The 22,713-nt window shown below is 41.9% G+C and overlaps 1 protein-coding gene across 7 annotated transcripts in view; it reads right to left on the bottom strand.

The window, feature by feature from the left end:
• Window positions 1-22,713, bottom strand: part of LOC139280789 (protein kinase C and casein kinase substrate in neurons protein 2-like) — a 147,316-nt gene that overhangs the window by 37,478 nt on the left and 87,125 nt on the right. For all 7 annotated transcript variants that reach the window (XM_070900487.1, XM_070900481.1, XM_070900484.1 and 4 more), the window contains 4 exons: window positions 12,583-12,702; window positions 6,740-6,896; window positions 1,356-1,591; window positions 261-416 (listed from right to left, as the gene is read on the bottom strand). In XM_070900487.1, coding sequence (XP_070756588.1) covers window positions 261-416; window positions 1,356-1,591; window positions 6,740-6,896; window positions 12,583-12,636 — 603 coding nt within the window. In that variant the 5' untranslated portion in view covers window positions 12,637-12,702. The remainder of the gene's footprint in view (window positions 1-260; window positions 417-1,355; window positions 1,592-6,739; window positions 6,897-12,582; window positions 12,703-22,713) is intronic.

Consider the following 22,713-nt stretch of genomic DNA (forward strand, 5'->3'; position numbering starts at 1 on the left):
AAATTTCTACCTTGTATCTATATCCACTCAGCACAGATGTCGGGGGATTCAGCCCAGCAAGTGGCAGCATTCCTGCTTTACCCTCAGAGGTTTCCATTATCATTTGATTGTCTCTTGAATGTTAGAATATATATTTTTCTGAGATTCTGCATATCCATCCATTACATAGCAGTACAATCTATGTAGCTGAGTGGCTGTGCATTCTACTTGTGTCACATATTTTGACATCTCTGGATAGCTTCAGTATAAAATAGTTTTACCTTTTGGACATCCTGCTTAGATTTTTCTACTTTATCCAGCACTTTCTTCAGTTGTTCTGGGTTTACATTTGAATCAGCTTTGCTGCTCGATTCCCTGGATATTGCTAATTTTTCTTCTTTACAAGCTGCATGATAGGCCTTCTTGGCAGCTTCCACCTCAAAAAAGGAAAAAAAAAAAAGAATAATTTGGTTGATTACCAATGAAACTTTCCTTTTTTACAACCTGGAAGATTATCAAGAAATGTAAAAGATAGGCGAGCTGTAAAAGGACACCTTTGACAAACATTGAGTAATAAATTGTAGCACTAGTCAAATTATGTCTGGCAACACATAAAACTGTGTGGCAATTACTTTTAATATTTCTGTTCGGTTTTTAAATACTTGCACTCTTTTCCTTTAATGACAACTTACTACTAGAATTACATAGAATTTACAGCACAGAAACATGAGCCTCTTCCCATTCTATTTACTTCATTTCAATCTAAAACAAATGATTGCGTGTGTTTGAGAAATGTCTCCTTTTAAAGGTTTTTTTCCCCCTCCTTTTTAATAGTGCATTCACACAATAACTGTAGTGTTGATGCAAAGTGATTTCATTTTACGCTGATATTGCAGTTAGAGTGTAATTTAATCGAAAGTCAGGGCCGAATCCGACACCGGAGGAGCAACGACTATAATGCTGCTTCCTTTCAGAGTCAGTTTGGGCCTTTACAGCCAATTTGCATTGGTGTAAAATGGATTCAGCTTGGCACTGATCTTAAACTTGTGGAGCTTGAATGCATGATCATTTTCCCCACACCTTTCCTAGCCAAGAGAATGGACAAGAAACTTGCTACGTGTCCACTGCCAATTTCCCTTAGAAACTGTGCCGTCTGGAGGTAAATCACGCGTGATACTTCCTCACTCTGTGACCAGATTGGAGATGAAAGATCTTGATTTTTCCTCCTTTTGGCGTTCACTCAGAATCTCCTAATGACATTTTGAATTAACCCTAGAAATTCACTTCAAATGTGTTGCCTAGAATATATTTGGAAAGATTTGTGTAATACCAACATTTATCAGTTTAACTTTGACAGATCATCTGTCACTCCTTACCTCCTTCATTTTTTTGGCCCAGGGTTTCTGTGCCTTGCGGAATCCATCATCTGCCTCCTTTGTTTCTTTGAAGCCTGCCATCATTTGCTTGTGGTAGGCCTCCTTCTGCCAGTTCTTGACTTTTTCAAAGTCTTCATTCATCAATGCACTCTTGACCTCCAGGTGCAGCTCACTGACTTTTTCTGCCTCCATCATTAATGATGTCCATGCTTTTTCTAAAGTTCCGTACTGTGGTCCTGCAAAATCGCAAGTCAACAGACATGCAAGTTCAAACACTTGTATGAATTATATATTGGTTATTCAAAGCAATTCCCAAAATATTATCCATTATCTACATTTAACTGAACTTCAATTTTATTGAATTCAAAGTAATTTTTTATAACAAATGCAAAAAGTCAGAATGATTTGAATAGTAAGGACAAGAATGCAATCTGGAGAAGGGTCAATTCTACTTCGGCCTTTAATTTAAAAGGAAAATAAGGGTGGCAAGAGAAGTAGAAGAGATCATGACACTGAAAGTACTGCCTCCACATGGTTTATGGAAAAATGCATTAATTCTCCCAACATTGAAGTAAAGAAAATCGAAAATTGCATCTGCTTACATTAGCCTGTTGGTTTATGAGTCAGCAGCTCTCATTGTATTGTACAAATCAGCAGTTATTCTCTATCCTGTGTACCAGGTGTCAACTGTTTAGAAAGTTAGAACTAGGTAGGACTTGACCAAGAAGGGAGGCAGGCATCTGGCATCTTGGCTCCCAAGCCTCCACTCTCGAGTTGGCATGAAATGAAAATTGAAATTATCTCAACTGATACCAATTCAGCTCCTCACATTTTCAGCTTGCAAACTGATATCAAAATATCAATTTAAAACTTTCATTTTTAAAAGACAAATACTAACTGCTGCAGCAGAGTATTTTATCTATCCTCAGCTAAGGTGCAAGTGTTTCAAATTTAACTGCGCAATTTGTTGCAAGTTTTGTGAAGGCTTCAAAGATCCCCATTTTCTTTCCAATCTCTTTGGTGTACATGACATTCATTGATGATGCAGGTGGCCAATCTCCAGTTTCTGCCAATGGCACTCAACCAGCTATTAGGAGTTGCATGTCAAGAGGTCAAATGACAATTCTCCCAAGTTTCACTTCCCAAAGTGGCATTTTAAAAGTTGAAAACTTAATGGCATGAGGAGGAAATCAAACCAACATAAGGCGTATGTTGGTGCTCCAATGCACTGTTCTACCCATCATCATAGGCAGTCCCTCGAAATCGAGGGAGATTTGCTTCCACTCTGACTGAACAGTCCAATACAGGAACCACAGTCTCCGTCACGGGTGGGACAGACAGTCGTTGTAGGAAAGGGTGGGTGGGACTGGTTTGCCGCACGCTCCTTCCGCTGTCTGCGCCTGTTTTCTGCATGCTCTCGGCGATGAGACTGGAGGTGCTCAGCATCCTCTCGGATGCACCTCCTCCACCCTAGGGCGGTCTTTGGCCAGGGACTTCCAGATGTCAGCTAGGATGTTGCATTTTATCAAGGAGGCTTTGAGGGTGTCCTTGAAACGTTTCCTCTGCCCACCTTGGGCTCGCTTGCTGTATAGGAGTTCCGAGTAGAGCGCTTGCTTTGGGAGTCTTGTGTCAGGCATGCGAACAATGTGGCCCTCCCAACGGAGCTGGTCGAGTGTGGTCAGTGCTTTGATGCTGGGGATGTTGGCTTGATCGAGGCCGCTGACGCTGACACGTCTGTCCTCCCAGGGGATTTGCAGGATCTTGCGGAGACATCGTTGGTGGTATTTCTCCAGCGATTTGAGGTGTCTACTGTATATGGTCCACATTTCTGAGCCATACAGGAGGGCAGGTATCACTATATAGCCCTGTAGACCATGAGCTTGGTGGCAGATTTGAGGGCCTGATCTTCCAACACTCTTTTCTTCAGGCGACCGAAGGCTGCATTGTTCTACCTTTTTCGGTACTGTATCAACCAGAGAAGTAAATTATTTATTACAAAACAGATTTATTTACATTGAAAGATGAACACTTGAGGCCGATTTCACGGAGTGAAACTCCATGTCAGCAGTGTGGAATCATTGAATTGATCCATAATGTAAAGCTTCCCTCATTTAAATAATAGGAGAAAATAATTGCATGTTGTGATGTAAAATTCTTTCAAATCTGCCTTTTTCCAAGTCCTATACACAAAGAAAACTTTGAACGTGACGTTTTGTTATGAACATTATTGATGCATTTAAACACATATAGCACAGCAGTGTTTTATTATAGAGAAAGACCATAGTAATATTTCATCGGGTTGTCACAAGCATCAACAACTTTGTCTTGGTGGAAGGTGCAATACAACTCCCTCATTCAAACCAGTATATTTATACTGAAGTAATATACAGAAAGTAACATTTAGCTAGAAATACCAATTGACTTTCTTCATTTACATTTGCTATTGATATCAAAGAAAGCAGTAGCCAACCCATTGGGAATGGTATACAGTAATGTTCTTTGCTCTAGAGGCAATGAATAGTGATGACTCATTATCAAGGATTCTGTTAGCTACTGTAATCAAGTGCTGCTGTACCGAACTGCTGAACTGGCTGATAATCTACTTTACAGCGTAAAACTTGTGAGCAGAACAAATTGTAGAACAAGTGTATTTTTCTCATTCTTAAGATATTTTTAAGCATAACTATTAAGCCATTTAAAACAAAAACTGCAAACACTGAAACATCCAGCAAGTCAAGCAGCAACCATCGAGAAAATACAAGTCAGTTGACATTTGATGTTACAGAACAGTTTTGAGGAACGTTTATACCACAAACATCAACTGACTTCTACTTTATCGACAGATGCCGTCAGATTTCCAGCATCTGCAGTATTTTGCCTTTTCTTCATACTAATCCATTTAATTTTCTAAATGTAACAATAGGTTTAGGTGTTAAGCATTCATTCAGTAAAGTTTCCTGCAAAGAACAAATGATTACTTTAATGGTGAAAGGGAGCATTTGGTTTCTTAGCTGGTGGTTTTTTTCCCCCTCTGACCAAATAATTGCAAATTTTAAAACTATTTTTGAAGCTGGGTATTTTTTTTTTTTTAAACTTGTTTTTTTTTTGCATATTTAGGGCACTGTCATGGGATAAGGAGAAGTATTTTTAGAGCCCTCTATAATACTTTAAAAGCAGGTTTAAAAATGGCCAACACTGCACCGAAGCACAGGGTCTGGGAAAATCCCATCCTGATAACACCAATAATCACCTATAAGTACCCGTAGGGCCAGGGAAGATCCCACCTGTTAATATCTTCAAGGATCTAAATATCTGATCTTTGCTATCGGTCAGTGCCTCAGCAATTCTGAGAAAATGGTTTGATTTTAGGATCCCAGCTCGTAAGATGTTCAAAACTGCACATCAGGACTGTATAATTATTCCATTTTCCTCTGGTCCGGAATGTATTTCTCTACATATTTTTTGTGCTCTGCTCTATATCTCTGCGGAGGTGATTTCTGTGTGGGTGCCCTTCACCTTCAGTGACTTGTGCTTGACATGTTATGTAGGGGACATTTTTTTTTTTATATACAGTGAATTATGATCTGGAATGCATTGCCTGAAAGGGAGATAGAAGCCGATTCAATAGTAACTTTCAAAAGGGATTAGGTAAATACCTGAAGGAGAAAATATTTCAGGGCTATGGGGAAAGAAAGGAGGAATGGGGCTAACGAGATGGCTCTTTCACAGAGCCGACACAGGCATGATGGGCCGAATTGCTTCCTTCTGTGCTATAAGATTCTACAATTCTAAGCCAGAACAGTGGAGCATTTATTTGCATCACCACTTACATTGTGCATCACACAGAAGCATAAAAACTTAGATTAACATAAAAATTGACAACGCAATAAATACGTGTGATCGATGCTTCATATTACCCAAAATATTATCTTTAATTAAACTGTCCAAGTTCATCAACTCCATGCTCATTCCTGTCAAAGAAAAACCCTTAGGGTTATCCAATGAGTACTTTGGATGAGAAAGGTGCTATATAAATGCAAGGCCTTCCTTTCTTTTTAATAATTGTAAAATGTATCAAAATGGCGTGAATCCTCAAAATTGCTGAAAAATCTTTATACAGGTAGAGCGTCCAAAATTCAGAAACCTCGGGACCGAAGCCGTTGCAGATCTTGGGTATTTCCGGATTTTGCAACATCTTTCCGACGTCCCGAATCTGGAAATGCCCGGGCTGAGGTGGGGAGGGGGTCCGGTGGCTGAGGGGGAGTCGGTCGGGCCCGCCGAGAGGTGGCGGGTCCAGATTTCGGAACATTTTCTGGATGACCCCGTCATGGATCGGCCCGGTGTCCAGATTCTGGAACATTCCGAATGCTGGAACTGCAGATTTCGGATGATCTGCCTGTAGTACCATTCAAACCCACTGTAGAACACTTTTATACAAATAGGAAAAGAGGACATTTTCAAGCAATGTTGATTCCTAATCTATCCTTCATTGAATACTTACAGAAGTTGAGAAAGGAAACTAAATCTGTGTAACAACATGGGGTAGAGTTTCCACTTTGGGTTCAATCGGCAAATTATACCCAAAATGCACATGAAATTGCGCTGGGTAGGTTACAGTTCAAGTTTCTGATAAAAATTCAATTGCATAATCACAAATGTAAATTCTTCAATGAACCAGCACAATCGGTTAGTGCAATAGAACATTATTTGTTTCCTTTTTTCTTTCCATTAAAATTTATTCTTTGTGTAATTACGAGTGGTAACCTGGTGCAGTTTTATTAATACAGCTGAAAATGGATTTAATCACCAAAAATAATTTTTAATAAGTGTATCCAGTCCTCCACCTGTGAGTAACTGTATTTAAATCAGTGAAAATGACTTTAAAAAAAATCTATACTGAATCTTTTAATAGTTTCATTGGTGTGCATTAGTCTGCTTATTAGTAAATTAAATATTGTATATGGAAAATTTTTAAAACATGCCCACTAGTGCCTATGCGCCCAAAAAAACAAGGACAATTTGAGGAGCCTTTCCGAACCAGTGCAATCGGTGGAATCTTGCAATTTCGACCTGGGGGTGTGGCCAGTTTGTGGGCAATCAGCCCCGATTGAGGCGAACTGAATCTTGAAACAGCGCAAAAGATCGCGGGAAAACATTAACACAAGTGGTTTTGGGTGTAACTCGCATTTAAACTTCTCCGATCTTTTGCACTGGTTGGGCCGATTCCGCAAGGATTGCACTGATATTACTGGTGTAAAAAAGCTTCAAATGATAAATCTTTCAAACCAAGAAATATGGAAGTAATGCATAGCTTTAATTGACAAATAAAGCCTTTTCAGGATCTTTTGATGCAAATAATGATAGGGTAGAAAGTCAACCTTTACCTTTCTCTAACAGTTGTTTCCATCTCTTCGACCATTCTGTAAGCTGTTGAGCATAACTCTTCTCTATCCGAGCACGCTCATGGAGGCAATTCATGAGGTCATTACAGAGTCTGTGACCATCATCAAAGCGTTTTACAGAGCGCTTATAGTTCCCAACCTACACATATCAAGGGAAAATAGATTAATAGTGCTTAGTGAAAATTATGGGTGTTAGTTTACTACACAGCAAAATATTGCTAATTGCAATGAAAATGAAACAGCTAATTGCATCAAGTTAGCACTAAAGTGTCAGCCTTGGATCAATGGTCACACTCTTGCCTCTGAATCAGAAGGTTGTGGGATCATGCCCCACTCCAGTGCAGTACTGAGTGAGTGTTGCACTGTTGGAGGTGCTATCTTTCGGATGAGACGTTAAACCGAGACCCGTCTGCTTTCTCAGGTGGACACAAGAGATTCAATAGCACTATATCAAAGAGTGGGAGGGCAGGACTTCTCCCTGGGTTTTCTGGCCAATATTTATCTCTTAACCAGCAACACTTAAAAAAAGATTAATCTGGTCATTATCTTATTGTTGTTTGTGGAACTTTCCTGTGCACAAATTGCCTGCTGTTCTTTGAATAGTGGCATGGGATCTTTTACGTACACCTGAAGGGGCTTCGGTTCAATGTCTTACCTGAAAGATTGATGGCCATGATGATTTGGTTCTGAATATCTCCTTCGTTTTAAGATATGTGCTTAAAAAAAGTTTTGACTCCAGAAATAGTGCAATGGAGTTAACTGGGCTATCGCAAAGGAATAAACATGACAGAAATGTTATTCATTATTATATAAACATTGCATTTTAAATCCTGTTTTTTTATCAATCATTTCAGATGAATGCTATTGATTTGTGTCCAACAAATTCTCTTTTCTAGAGAACTCTGATGCAATTCTTTAGAGTTGTTTTTAAACGATCTTTCAAAATATTTTGGTGGATTAAAGGTGACAAGCTACAGGGAACACTAACAATAACACTTTTCAGCCTCATCAGCTTATGCTAATCTTATTTAAGTGTCACCAAGGCCGATGAGTGATTGCTTTCTTTGCAGAAAATAATTATGAATTACTAAGGTGTGAAGGAGTATGAAGGGAAGCATAGAGATATTTAACAAAGTGACGAATTCGGATGGGCAATTCAGGTCCACCAAGGCAATGCCTGATGTAGTATTGAGTCACATAGGATACGAGGTCCCAGGCTTGATCTCCATCTGTGTTAAGTTAGATGGTCCAGCTAGGGCAACAAAAAGTGCACTGCAACTAGTCTCCCCATTTCTGGGAAGTGAGAGAATGAGGTAATCAGTTAGGGTAACTGTTCCTGATTGCAGACATGTGACTCCTACTGGGTAATGGATGCCCTCAGCAAGCAAGATCAGGTTTGGCTGTATTGCCCCTCCATGCCCAAATAGCCTGTCCAGGCTCACACATGAAAAATGGCCTTTTGGGTGAGGTACTAGAGAAGTGCTGGCACTTGTGGAGTCCAGTTCATTCAACTGAGCAATCAACCATCCACACACAAAATATACTATAGCAGGAGCTGGTGAATTTATACAATATTTAATAAGAGCTGAAAATCCGTAAAATATGCTGCAGCTGGATTAACATTTAAAGGAGCAATAAAGGTTGATGTTTTGGGTATGACTCTTCATCATAACAGTTCAGGGGAAGGGTCACCCCTGAAATGTTAACGGTCTTCCTCTGTCAGAAGCTAATTAATCTGCTGTGCATTTTCAGCAGTTATGACTTTTCCTTTTATCTCAAATATTTCCTATACTTTGTTTTGCAATTTTACCTCTATGCAGCATGAAGGACGATGTTGTGTGGTTCTGTTTACAAAGGAATTCATTCAACAACTCAGGAAGGAATATGCAAGCTCCAGTTTACACTGTAAACTTCACCCGTCAAGAACCTAGTTGCTGAAAAAAAAATCACCTCGTATAACCTTGGTTCATCGAATTCTACTGTATTGAAGGAGGTCATTCTGCCCATCATACCCACGCTGGCTTTCTGAAATTGCTATCCCCTGCCCTTCCTCTGGACTCTTTTAAATTAATATTTCAGCTAGAACTAGTTCTACCAAGGTTCTATATCCAAGACTTAAACTTTTCTTTTTTGACGCTGATGGATTTGCTGCGTATTTTTAACATTTTTCTTTATATATCCAAGAGCTGCAATTTCAGGGTAGGACAGTATTGATCCAAGACGACAAAAAAACACTGTGCAAACACTTACTTGCTGTATTTCAAATGAGGGCCTTGTTTCTTTTTCAAGGTTAATGACACTCCCCCAACTGTTTTAACTTCCCTGAAGTCTTGCCAAATACACAATGAAGTAATTGAACATTTTCATTGGTGTACTACTTCCAGATGATGCAAGTTGCAAAGCAAATTTAGCACTTCATAATACTGATTAAAACATGCAGGCCAATATTCCGAATGGTCTACAAGGTGTTGAAAAACACTTGGGGACCGAAATTGCCCCTTTTTTGCATCCTGTTCGTGCCTCCGGGAGATGCGTACGGGGCACAATGGCCCTTTCGCCCGGGGACGGGTGGCAGATTGCCCCAGAGATTTTGGGGGCGATTTTCCAGTAGCGCGTGCCCCATGGTTAGTACCCCGGTCCCGACGTGCAACAGACGATGTCATCGCCATGTTCGCCGACCCCTTTGCGGGCCTCTGACATCCACCCAGGGCATCCCTTATAGTGAGGTAATTTTCGCCCCGGCAGCCCTCGCCTCGCCAGGCAGTCATCATGCAGCTCAGCGCTCCCTTTTGGGTGCTGGGCCGCTGGTCCGATTGAGTGCGTCCCTAATAGCCCAGTGGCGGCCACCAAAGGGCCTGCTGAGTGCGCAGAGGCCCTCCCCTTTAACTGAAGGGGAGGGGTGTTGTAGCGCGTCAACACTACACAATGCTTCCGCACAGCGCTCAACTCTTCAGCATGGCATTGAACTCAGTGCCGCCCTGCTGTCCCAGGAGCACCCTTCTAACACTCCGCCTCATTTGAGGGGGCGCAAAGCCCAATTGCACACTTGGGGCAGGATTTCCAGCCTGGGCAGTAAAGGTCCCGAGCCCGGAAGGTTGCTGCCCCAAAATGGGGCACAGGGAAATTTCAGCCACTTGATATTTTATACTAACATCTGTTTTTCACACTTTATGCAATATAATTATTGCCATAAGCTTCACATTCACTATGATGTATTTACAGAACGGAGCCTTCCAAAATGTTATCATATTGCTAAAACTGCTCTTTGAAATATCACTGCAGCTAAATTATACTGAACTTGTTTTTTTAATGAGATCTATTAACGCAGAACAGGAATTCAGGAAATGAATTGTGATGGTTTTCTGCATCTTCTCTTTTAATATGTATATGATCATTTAAATATTGTATCTGATATCAAACTTGGTTGGTGACCTAGACCTTGATCAGACAGCAGTAAATGAAATATGCTCTAGCAGCAGGGATGCAAGTACACATCAAAGTACTGGAATTGCACATTCCACTTAAAAAGGTCAAAGTTGTACCTCTGGCAATATTGTATCATTAAAAACTTTCCATGTGCCCTTCAGAAGATGAAAGTATTTGTTGAAGTTTCCTCTGAGTGGTTTCTGTTCTTTTCTCCTATTCAGCCAAGAGCAAACTGTGGCTTAAAAGATACTTGCTTCTGGTATGTTGCAAAATGGCACCCATAGTTTTATTACTTAAATTTCCACAAAAAAAGTAATTGTCCTTCAAATCTATTTTAAGTAATTAATTACTACAGTAACATTACTGATGTATTTATTAAATGTGAGGCTTCTCCTCAGTCCATTAGGCAGTCCAAGTTATTTCAAAGTTGAGTTGGGGAATGGGATATGGTGAGTGCAGGTTGGAGGACTGCGATATGGTGAGCTTGATTGGTGAAGGGTGATAAAGTGCCAAACATGATATAGTGCATTTGTAGGAAGTAATTTCAGTATCTTATCAGATGGCGCTGCGCTGGCCTGGTGTCACTTTAGTGGTGTGCACTGATTGGATGTTACTGCAGTCCTTTGAGAACCATGCGTGTGGGTGATCAAGCTCGGAGCAGAGCAATATTTCCTCGAAGCAGTAATGGGCCACTCACTGGCTTTTACATTGTAACTATCACGCATGTGCAGAAATTTAAAGAGACCGTACATTAAAAGAAATAGGCTGCGCAAAACAAAGAGCAGCTACTGGGAACACTGAAGCAAAGCACTTACCTCCCTGTGCATGCTACACTCCCATTGCCAATTTAATTCCCAGGTTTCGGGAGGTATGTGACACTCGCCACAGATTGGCAAGGACTCCAAATACCCGGGATCCTATGATGCAAAAAAGACCCTACACAATTTTAACACCTAGTTGCGCAGCTCTTGCTGAGAGCCAGACCTGCCAGGGAAAGCGGCCCGCCAGTTGGATCCAGGGCCAGAAGAGACCCAAGGTAAGTTTTTTTTTACAAATTTATTATGGTTTCCTTGTGAGCCAGGAGGGGCAGACGGGTCAGGGCCATAAATCATGTCATTAACAGAATCCTTACGGTATGAATCAGCCCTAAATAGCAATGATCAGTTGAATTTGCATTTATGGCGCAAATCCAACAATTTCATGATGTGCAATTCATTTCAATGGAATGGCTCACGCAGAGGTTGCAATTTTTTTGGTTTAGTTGAGGTGAACGGCAAATCGTCCAACAATTGTGGAGAATCAGAACTCAGTATTGTTTCTTCACCACCAATTGTTGGGGTTTGTTCAACTAATAATGACAAGTACTGTGAATTCAGCCATCATTTTTTCAGCAATTTCTGGGCCATTATTATTTACCACCACAGGCTGCCTTATGATGCCACACTGGAGTGCTCACTTCCATCATTTTGGCAGTGTTAGATTAGACCACCACAATACTGTTCTCCCACACAGGATAAGAAAATAATGTAAATCTAAAATTGTGGTTTAAACCAAGTGCAATGTGAACTAAAAGTTCAATCAGTGCACATATGGCTAAAAATCTGCTCAATAAAAGAGAAAAATATTAGGGGTTTAAAATTACAATTTCAGACTGGTGCAAATTGAAAAGAAAACTGCCATAATGTTGCCGCAGTGCTGTTTTGAGGAACTCCTGAAACAGCTGAAATTTCCAAATACTGATGCACATTCTCTCCTCTGCACCCCATCCAGCTTCCACTACCCAACAACTACAAATTTTATGCTTGAAGCTAAGCTGCAATGTAACAGCACTAATAACAAAAGATGCTGCCTTTGTAACATCTTTTTGTCTCTTGAAACACTACTGATCGACTGTGCTTTCTGCTCTTTATGCGCAAGTAAACTTATGCTGTACAGTGCTTTAAAACATTTTGGTATAAAAAGCAACCAAATGAACTATGGGGATGACAGGGGTGACACTTAAGAAAACAATTAGATTAGAATTAGTACTGAAAAAGGAGTACATTTTTTGTTTGAACAGAATGACAAAACTTTGCAATGTCTTCCTCAATAGTAACAGGTTGCCCTTTGCTTTACACACATATACCACTCTTTCACGGTTTAAGGATGTCCGTTTTCTCCAAAAGGCATAAATCCTTTTGATGCACAAATTGTGGTCTGAAATTCTTATCCAGTGCAATGCTAGTGATTTTGCTTGTCCTATCCATTACTTTTTTTTTAAATGCACATAACCAAGCACTACAAATTAAGAAAAAAATAGTATAACTTTGATACACACATTTTGCAAACTGAACCAGACAAATTAAAATGTAGGAAAAATTGTAGGATACAATATGAGGAAGGCAGCAATTCAACCATACCTCCCAGAAGCTATCGCTGGGTGCTTCAATCACAACTGAATCGTCATATGACATGGTTGTGCTTTAGTGTTCCTGCAGGTTAACTATTTACCAGAGCTGGCAGTTAGAGATCTTCCAAAGCTAAAAAAAAAAGTGTGAAAAGTAAATATTAGTGGAGACATCACACAAAGCAACAGTAATTACATTATTTTTCTAGCATATCTGACAATGAGATTTTCATCATTTCTGAAGTAAAGTTGGAATTACTTGATCAGAAAGTATTGGGCTGGATTTTGCTGTAAAATAATCAGTGAGGCTAACAGTTTTCACCGTTATTTATGTGGAAATCAGAGAGCAATTTCTGGCAACCTGGTAATCTGGAATTTGCTGTCCGAGATGCCCTGCTCCTCCAAAAACTTCCCAAAAACAGCATCTTGCCATCTGGCTCCCCTTTGAAATGTATTGAACGGCGAAGTTGCTGTACTTGCCTCATAGATAGGGACTAAACGCACCAAAAAAGATTGGGGATTCTCCATTACAGTCTCTTAACAGCATGGTAAGTCTCAATTACTGGCGAACAACCATTCTAGCGCTTAAAATTAACCATAGGTATTTATAGCACAGAAGGAGGCCATTCGGCCGATCGTGTCTGTGCTGGCTGAAAAAGAGCCATCCAGCCTAATCCCACTTTCCAGCTCTTGGTCCGTAGCCTTGTGCATTATAGCATTTCAAGTGCATATCCAAGTACTTTTTAAATGTGATGAGGGTCTCTGTTTCTACCTTTCAAGCAGTGAGTTCCAGACCCCCACCAACCTCTGGGTGAAAAATGTTCTCTTCAACTCCCCTCTAATCCTTCGACCAATTACTTTAAATCGATATCTCCTCATTATTGACGTCTCTGCTAAGGGAAACGGGTCCTTCCTATCCACTATCTCGGCCCCTCTATTTTATACACCTCAATCAAGTCCCCCTCAGACTCCTCTGTTCAAAGAAAACAACCCTAGCCTATCCAATCTTCTCACATAGCTAAAATTCTCCAACTTTCGCGTAAATCTCCTCTGTACTCTCTCTAGTGCAATCACATATTTTATGTAATATGGTGACCAGAACTGTTCACAGTATTCTAGCTGTGGCCTAACTTGTGTTTTATACAGTTCAAGCATAACATCCCTGCTCTTATAGTCTATGCCTCGGCTAATAATAACATACAAACATAAGAATTAGGAGCAGGAATAGGCCATTCAGCCCTTCTAGCCTGCTCCTCCATTCAATAAGATCATGGCTGATCTTCTGCCTCAACTTTTTCCTGCACGATCACCATATCCCTTGATTCCCTTAATATTCAAAAATCTATCGATCTATCGACTGAGCATCCACAGCCCTCAGGGGTAGAGAATTCCAAAGATTCACCACCTTCTGAGTGAAGAAATTTCTCCTCATCTCAGTCCTAAATGGTCAACCCCTTATTCTGAGACTGTGACACCTAGTCCTAGACTCCCCAGCCAGGGGAAACATCCTTCCGGCATACACTCCGTCAAGCTCGAAAAATTTTGTATAGTTCAACAAGATCACTTCTCATTCTTCTAAACTCTAGAGAATATAGGCGTAGTCTACTCAATCTTTCCCCATAGGACAATCCCAGGAATCAGTCTGGTAAACCTTCGTTGCACTCCCTCTACCGCAAGTATATCCTCCCTTAGGTAGAAGACCAAAACTGTACACAATACTCCAGGTGTGGTCACACCAGGGCCCTATATAATTGCAGTAAGACATCTTTATTCATTCTCAACCCTCTTGTAATAAAGACCAACATACCATTGCTTTCTTAATTACTTGCTGTACCTGCATGCTAACTTTCAGTGATTCGTGTACAAGGACACCCAGGTCCCCCTGAACACCAACATTTCTCAATCTCTCACCGTTTAAAAAATACTGTGCTTTTCTATTTTTCCTACCAAAGTGGATAATTTCACATTTCTCCACAAGTTCCGTTTGCCATGATCTTGCCCAATCACTTAGCCTGCCTATATCCCTTTGAAGTCTCTGTATCCTCCTCATAACTTATATTCCCCCACCTAGCTTTGTATCATCAGCAAACTTGGAGTTATTACATTTGGTCCCCTCATCCAATTCATTGATATAGATTGTGAATAGCTGAGGCCCAAGCACTGATCCTTGAGATACCCCACTAGTTATGGGCCCCAAGTTTCCCCAGGAGTTGCTCCGTCATTTTTGGAGCAACTTGATTTTTCTGGAGTATCTTAAAAGTTGCAATTCTGCACATTTAATCTGCTCCAGTGTAAGTGAGTTAGTTAGGATTTTTTTAGTTTAGTTTTGCTCAAAAGGGGGCGTTACCAGCCACTTACGCTTGTTTTGGCCATTTAAGCCAGTTTGGCCAGCTAATAGTTGCTCCAAACTAACTTAGGCCAGTGTATGTGTCCGCACAGAAAAACCTTACGGAGAGTTAAGAAATCAGCGCAGGTAGACAGAGAAGGGGGGTGGGGGAAGGAAAGCACAGAGGACCTTGCAAAGCATTAAACCACCTTCTCAACAAAATTCATGGAGCATAAAAACCATCAATAATAATTAAAAAGTAAATAAATAAAAAATAAAACAAGTTCTACCTTCATACTGGGCCGGGGAAGTCAGCGGGCCGAGAGGCCACTCGGCTGGGGAGAGGGGCGGGAGAACTCACCCAGGAGAACAAACCAGTAGGCAGGAGAGAGACTCTGAGAACGCGGCAGGCAGGCAGGAGAGAACACTCAGAACGCACCAGCAAGCCCTTCAGCCAGGGTTAGGTGCGATGAGCCAGCAGGACGTGCTGGGAGGGCGAGGAGCTACTGCGCATGCGTGCAGACTCCACTGCGCATGCAGACAGCTGCTGGCACTGTTTTCGGCGCAAGGCTGTAGCTCTGCCCCTCACTGCTTTTGCCACGCTACGTCAAGTCCTAGGACGGTCCACGGAACGGGAAGAATACGGAGCTACATTTTCGGCACTGTTTTTGGAGTAGAAAGTTGCCGCTAAAAGGGTAAGTGCGCTGGAAAAAGGGGTTGGGGAAATTTGGGCCCTAAAGTCTGCCAACCCAAAAATGACCCTTTTATTCGTACTCTGTCCGTTAACCAATCCTCAATTCATGCTAGTATATCCAATCCCTTGAGCCCTAATTTTGTTTAATCATCTTTTGTGTGGCACCTTATGAAAATTCGAATACACCACATCCACTGGTTTCCCCTCATATATTCTGCTCGTTACAACCTCAAAAAGCTATCAGATTTGTCAAACATAATTTCTCTTTTATAAATCCCAATCTCTGCTCAATCCTATTATTATTTTTTAAGTCCCCAGTTACCACGTAATAAAGGAAAGTATCCCATATGCCTGCTTAACCACCTTACCTGCTACCTTCAGGGATCTGTGGACATACACTCCAAGGTCCCTTTGTTCCTCTACATTTCTCAGTATCCTACAATTTAATGTGTATTCCCTTGCCTTGTTTGCCCTCCCCAAATGCATTACCTCACACTTCTCTGGATGGAATTCCATTTGCCACTTTTCTGCCCACCTGACCAGTGCATTGATAACTTCCTGCAGTCTACAGCTTTCTTCCTCTATCAACCACACGGCCAATTTTTGTACCATCTACAAACTTCTAAATCATGCCACTTACATGGAAGTCTAAATCGTCAATATATACCACAAAAAGCAAGGAACCTAGTACTGAGCCCTGCGGGACACCACCGAAAACAGCCTTCCAGTCACAAAAACTCCCGTCGACCATTACCCCTTGCTTCCTGCTACTAAGCCAATTTTGGATCCAACTCGCCACTTTCCCTAGGATCTCATGGGCTTTTGCTTTTCTGAGCAACCTGCCATGTAGGACCTTGTCAAAAGCCTTGCTAAAATCCATTTAGACTACCCGTTATTGACTTTCCTGTTACCTCTCAAAAAAATGCAATCAAGTTAGTCTGACACGATCTTCCTTGAACAGATCCATGCTGACTATCCTTGATTAAACCGAAAATGATGGTCCGAACCACAGCTATTTCCTTCCTGCTTCTCTTAACAGCCTGGGATACATTTTATCCAGGCCTGCCGATTTATCGGCTTTCAAAGATGCTGAACCCCTTAATATTTCCTCTCACTATGTTTATCTTATCTAATATTTCACACTCCTCCTCCTCAACGACAATATCTGCATCGTCCCTCTCTTCTGTGAAAACAGATGCAAAGTATTCAGTAAGACCCATACCCACATCTTCCACCTTCACACACAGGTTACCTTTTTGATCTCTAATAGGCCCTACTCTTTCTTTGGTTATCCTCTTGCTCTTTATGTATTTATAAAACATCTTTGGGTTTTCGTTGATGTTATTTGCCAATATTTTTTCATGCCATCAGTGGGAGTCCAGATACCCCTTTCACCTGCCCAGCTTCATTCCCTAAAACTAAGTCCAGAACCGCCCCGCTCTTGCTGGACTTGCTACTTACTGGCTAAAGAAGTTCTCCATAATGCATTTTAAGAATTCTGCGTCCTCTATACCTTTTACACTGATTCTATCCCAGTTATTCGGGTAGTCGAAATCCTCTATTACTGTCCCATTGTTTTTGCACTGCTCAAATATTTGCCTACATATTTTCTCGTCCATCTCCCTCTGACTATTTGGCCGTCTTATAGTGCACTCCCAGCAGTGTACTATGCACAACTTTTACAAATGTGGAGTCTCATTCCTTCAGATTTTAATTATTGTCGGAAATCTTTAAAAAAAAATGTAAATTTAAAAAAAAATAAACTTTTTCTTTGTCTCATATTTCTCTCTCTCTCAATCCAATCTTTCTTTCCCTCTCTTCATTTCACTTTTTGTACTGGATTGGACATTGAATTCAACATTCCAACTTACACTTCCTAGTTCAGACTCTGTGCTGCTCATTAATGATTCTTCAATCTGATTGGTTGAGGAGATATACAGTTGCTTGCCCTGTTCACACAGGTCCCAACACCCTGTAGAAGTTGCTGCACTTTGATGGTTGGCTGGCTGGGATTTTGCATGGCAAGTTCCTTAGAAGTCTATGGGCATGTGCAAGTCTAACAAATGGTTGTCGCTGTTCATTTGCCACTCAGCAAAAATCCCTTCATATGGCAAAGGCAGATTTACCATGCAGAGCCTCATTCTTCAGTTTTGTAATTCTTATAAGCTAGGGCTTTGCAGTAGGTAGCCTTGAGGCTCAGTTTATTCATTATACTGCAGCTGCTGCCACAACTATACATCCACCAGCCTGTGATGCAGAGGCTGCAAAATACAGCTCAGTGGGCCCAAGTTTCCACAAGAAAAAAAACGGGCGCCCCTCCGAGCTGGGCGCCCGTTTTTAGCGCCTAAAACGGCGCCTAAAAAAATCCTCGGTATTCTCCACCGACTTACAGGTCCTGTGGCACTCGGCGTAGCCGGCACGAGCTGTGGGGGGGGGCGGAGCCAGGTCCCTGCGCTGAAAACAGTGCCGGGACCTCTGCACATGCGCGCTAGTCGGCACGCAAGTGCAGTAGCTCCAGGCGCCGAACTGTGTGGGAGGGGCCCGAAGCACGCAGCCCCTAGCCCTGGCTGAATGGCCTCACTGGGGCTGCGTGAATGAGGCTCCTCCCACGGCCAGCTCCTGCCCGAGACCCGCTCCCCCCCGCCCCGACCGACACCCGAGACCCGCTCCCCCCACCCCCACCCAGACCCGACACCCGCTCCCCCCCCCGCCCGAGACCCGCACCCCCCCGCCCCGAGACCCGCTCTCCCCCCCCCCCCCCCCCGCCCCGACCCGAGTCCCGCTCCCCGCCCCCCCGACCCGATACCCGCTCCCCCCGCCGACCCGACACCCGCTCCCCTCCCCTCCCCTCCCTCTCCCCTTCTCTCTCTCCCTCTCTTCCCCTCTCTCGCTCAGCGGCACGAACAGCTGCAGAATTCTCCCTGGCGGAAGCACTTTCACACAGGTAGGAAGATGGTTTATTTAATCTTTTCTTGGCTTATAAATGTTTATTCAGGTTGGATTTATTTGTAGAAGTATAAATAAGGATTTATTGTCGAATTTAATGAGTTCCCTTCCCCACCACCTCGTTCTGGACGCCTAATTTGTAACCTGCGCCTGATTTTTTTAATGTATAGAACAGGTTTTTTCAGTTCTACAAAAATCTTCACTGGCGCCATTCTACTTTAGTTTGGAGTACATTTTCACTGTGGAAACTTTCAAATCAGGCGTCAGTGGCCGGACACGCCCCCTTCTGAAGAAAAAATTCTGTTCTAAACTAGAACTGTTCTACCTGACTAGAACTGCAGAAAAAAAAATGTGGAGAATTGCGATTTCTAAAATAGTCCGTTCTCCACCAGTTGCTCCTAAAAATCAGGCGCGAATCATGTGGAAACTTGGGCCCTGTATAACTCAGATGGTCCAGCTTGCCTGGTCAGTTTCAATTCCAGAAAAAGAGTAAATGGCATACACACAGAATAAGCTATATATAAGACTTGCATCTGGTATACATCTATTATAGTTGAGGCATCGCACTCTCCCACAGATGCAAAACAATCTTTAAAAAGGAAGAAAGCCACACTGAATTAGAGCCTGAAATTTGCAAGTTGTTACAACTGTCCTCGAATTAACCCCAGCAGATCCAAGTAACTAGATTTGCTTATTTAGACCTCTCATCTATAAGCAGCACTTAAACAATGGCCTTGAGAACAGGCCAGGTTAGCAGCTAATGTATGGCTCAGAGACGAGGACCATGTACAGTAGACACCTCAAGTCGCTGGAGAAATACCACCAGCGATGTCTCCGCAAGATCCTACAAATCCCCTGGGAGGACAGATGCACAAACATTAGCGTCCTCGTCCAGGCCAACATCCCCAGCATTGAAGCACTGACCACACTTGATCAGCTCCTCTGGGCAGGCCACATAGTTCGCATGCCAGGCACGAGATTCCCAAAGCAAGCGCTCCACTCGGAACTCGTCCATGGAAAACTAGCCAAAGGCGGGCAGAGGAAACGTTACAAGGACACCCTCAAAGCCTCCCTGATAAAGTGCGACATCCCCGCTGACACCTGGGAGTCCCTGGCCATAGACCGCCCTAAGTGGAGGAAGTGCATCCGGGAGAGCATTGAGCTCCTCGAGTATCGTCGCTGAGAGCATGCAGAAATCAAGCGCAGGCTGCAGAAGGAGGGTACGGCAAACCAGGCTCCCCGCCCACCCTTCCCCTCAACGACTATCTGTCCCACTTGTGACAGAGACTGTGGTTCTCGTATTGGACTGTACACCCACCTAAGAACTCATGCCAAGAGTGGAAGCAACTCTTCCTCGATTCCGAGGGACTGCCTATGATGATGATGCTCCAGATCCCAGATCATCAACTAGCATTGCCACTGGAAATACACGACTAAAATACAATTTGCTCATGAATACGATTTGCTTTGGGTAAAAGCAAGAATTCATTTGGAATCGAGACGATAATTAGGTCAGTTTTAGTTCACCAACCTCCATCCCACTGTGCAACACCATGGGAGATCAACTAGTTTGTCATTTAACATTCCAGATAGGTGAAGTTATTCGACATGACAATATGCAGACAGTCCATAATAGTGAGAGCCATTATAAATTCAGAAAAAGTTGTGTTTAAAAGAAAAACTGACCCCCAGCCCCAAAACACAGAGTAAAAGCAAAATCATGCAAATTATTGAGTAGATTGTGCCTATGCTCTCTGGAGTTTAGATGAATGAGAGGTGATCTCATTGAAATATATAAGATTCTTGAGGGGATTGACAGGATAGATGCTGAGAGGTTATTTCCCTTGGTTAGTGTGTCCAGAACTGGGAGATAGTCTCAGGATGAGGGCTTATGTCAACCATCGGTGGCCGTGCCTTCAGCTGTTTGGGTCCTAAGCTATAAAACTCCCTCCCTAAATCTCTCCGCCTCTCTTTCCTCCTTTAAGACGCTCCTTAAAATCTACCTCTTTAATCAAGCTTTTGGTCATCTGCCATAATTTCTTCTTATGTGGCTTGGTGTCAAATTTATCTGTTTTGTCTTGCAACACAGCTGTGAAATGCCTTGGGACATTTTACTATGTTAAAGGTGCTATATAAATAGAAGGTTTTGTTGTTGGCAATTTAAGACAGAGATAAGGAGGAATTGCTTCACTCAGAGGACTGTGAATCTTTGCAATTCCCTACCCAAAGGGCTGTGGATGTTGAATCTTTGGAAGTATATTCAAGGCTGAGATAGATAGATTTTTGGACTCATGGGAAATCAAGGGATATGGGGATTGGGTGGGAAAGTGGAGTTGAGGCCAAAGATCAGCCATGGTCTATTGAATGGTGGAGCAGGCTCGAGAGGCCATATGGCCTCCTCTTGCTCCTAATTCTTATGTTCTGGAGATTTGTAGCAATAAACAGGTAAAATGGAGTACATTACAAAACTGCCTCAAGCTCAAAACATTTAAACATGCTGCCATTGTATACATTGATCTGTGAAGAACAATGGCAGCCATTTATCAAACCCACAATTTTCTGCAGATTTTTCTTCAATGTGTACAGTATGCTTTTTATACTAAGGTACAAAAGCAGGCCCAACAGACACTAAGTTTTCCATCTAATTGTTTTCCTCCTCATAATCAAGCTGTATTATTATTAGAGTTTCCACTTCATCTTGCATCACCTCCTTCCTGTTGCCATTACTGGAGCAAGAATTATAGCCAAGTCTTGTTCAACTGGAATCCCATTTTATTATGGTGCAGGAATGGAAAAAAATATAAAGTGTGTGTGTCACATCAGTTTTAAAAAATTTGACCAAAAATGGGATTCATATGCCATTTTGAAATAGAGAGTTGTATCTCACAAAAAAACTGCAAGGGCTAAAAATCTTAAATAAAATATAAATGTTGGAAGTATACAGCAGGTCCATCAGAATCGGTAAAGTGAAGAGACAGAATTGAAAACTATAATTTCCAGTTCTGTCACAGTGCCTATATGCAAAATGTTGCCCTCCCTTTTCTCCTATAGATGCTGAAGGGCTTGCTGTGAATTACCAGCATTTTTGGTTTTTATTCATATTGACAAAGACTTTGGTCATTACTGTGTTGAACATTCCAATCTATACAGTAACATTTTTACAGGATAATGCAATCCATTGGGAAATAGAATGTTGTAGGGTGAGAAAGTTGGTTCTCAAAGCAGTGTCCTAAGCTTAAATAAAGGAGACTACAAAGGTATGAAGGCAGCGTTGGCTAAAGTGGACTGGGAAAATAGATTAAAGTGTGGGTCGGTTGATGAGCAGTAGCAGACATTTAAGGAGATATTTCATAACTCTCAACAAAAAAATATCCCAATGAGAAGGAGAAGGGATAACCATCCGTAGCTAACTAAGGAAATAAAGGATGGTATCAAATTGAAAACAAGGGCATACAATGTGGCCAAGACTAGTGGGAGGCCAGAGGATTGGGACACTTTTAAAAGTCAGCAAAGAACGACTAAAAAAATGAGAGGGTAGATAGATTATGAAAGTAAACTAGCATGAAATATAAAAACAGATAGGAAGAGTTTCTACAGGTACATAAAAAGGAAGAGAGTGGCTAAAGTAAATGTTGGTCCCCTAGAGGATGACATTGGGGAACAGGGAAATGGCAGAGACGTTGAACAAATATTTTGTATTGGTCCTCACGGTAGAAGACACTAAAAACATCCCAATCGTAGATAATCAAGGGGCTATAGGGAGGAGGAACTTAATACAATCACTATCACTAAAGAAGTAGTACTCGGTAAAATAATGGGACTAAAGGCAGACAAGTCCCCTGGACCTGATGGCTTGCATCCTAGGGTCCTAAAAGAAGTGGTTAACAGAAAACAGAGTGTCGGGATAAACGGGTCATTTTCCAGTTGGCAAATAGTAACTTGGGACAGTAACAGTGGTTGGAGGTAGCTGAGGGGTCAAATGGTCTACTCCTCCTGCTCTGATTTCTTATGTTCTTATTAAAGGTAAAACTTTAGCAAACAAATTCATTTTAATCAACTTAGGACCATCTCTACTTGTCTAAACCAGCACAGGATTTCAAAGAAGATCAACCTTTGGAGAAAGGAAATTTTGACATCTAACCAAACCCAAGTCATAGAATTACCAACTATGAAAATAT

The sequence above is a fragment of the Pristiophorus japonicus genome, chromosome 15 (genome assembly GCF_044704955.1).
Source record: "Pristiophorus japonicus isolate sPriJap1 chromosome 15, sPriJap1.hap1, whole genome shotgun sequence".
NCBI classification, from domain to species: domain Eukaryota; kingdom Metazoa; phylum Chordata; class Chondrichthyes; family Pristiophoridae; genus Pristiophorus; species Pristiophorus japonicus.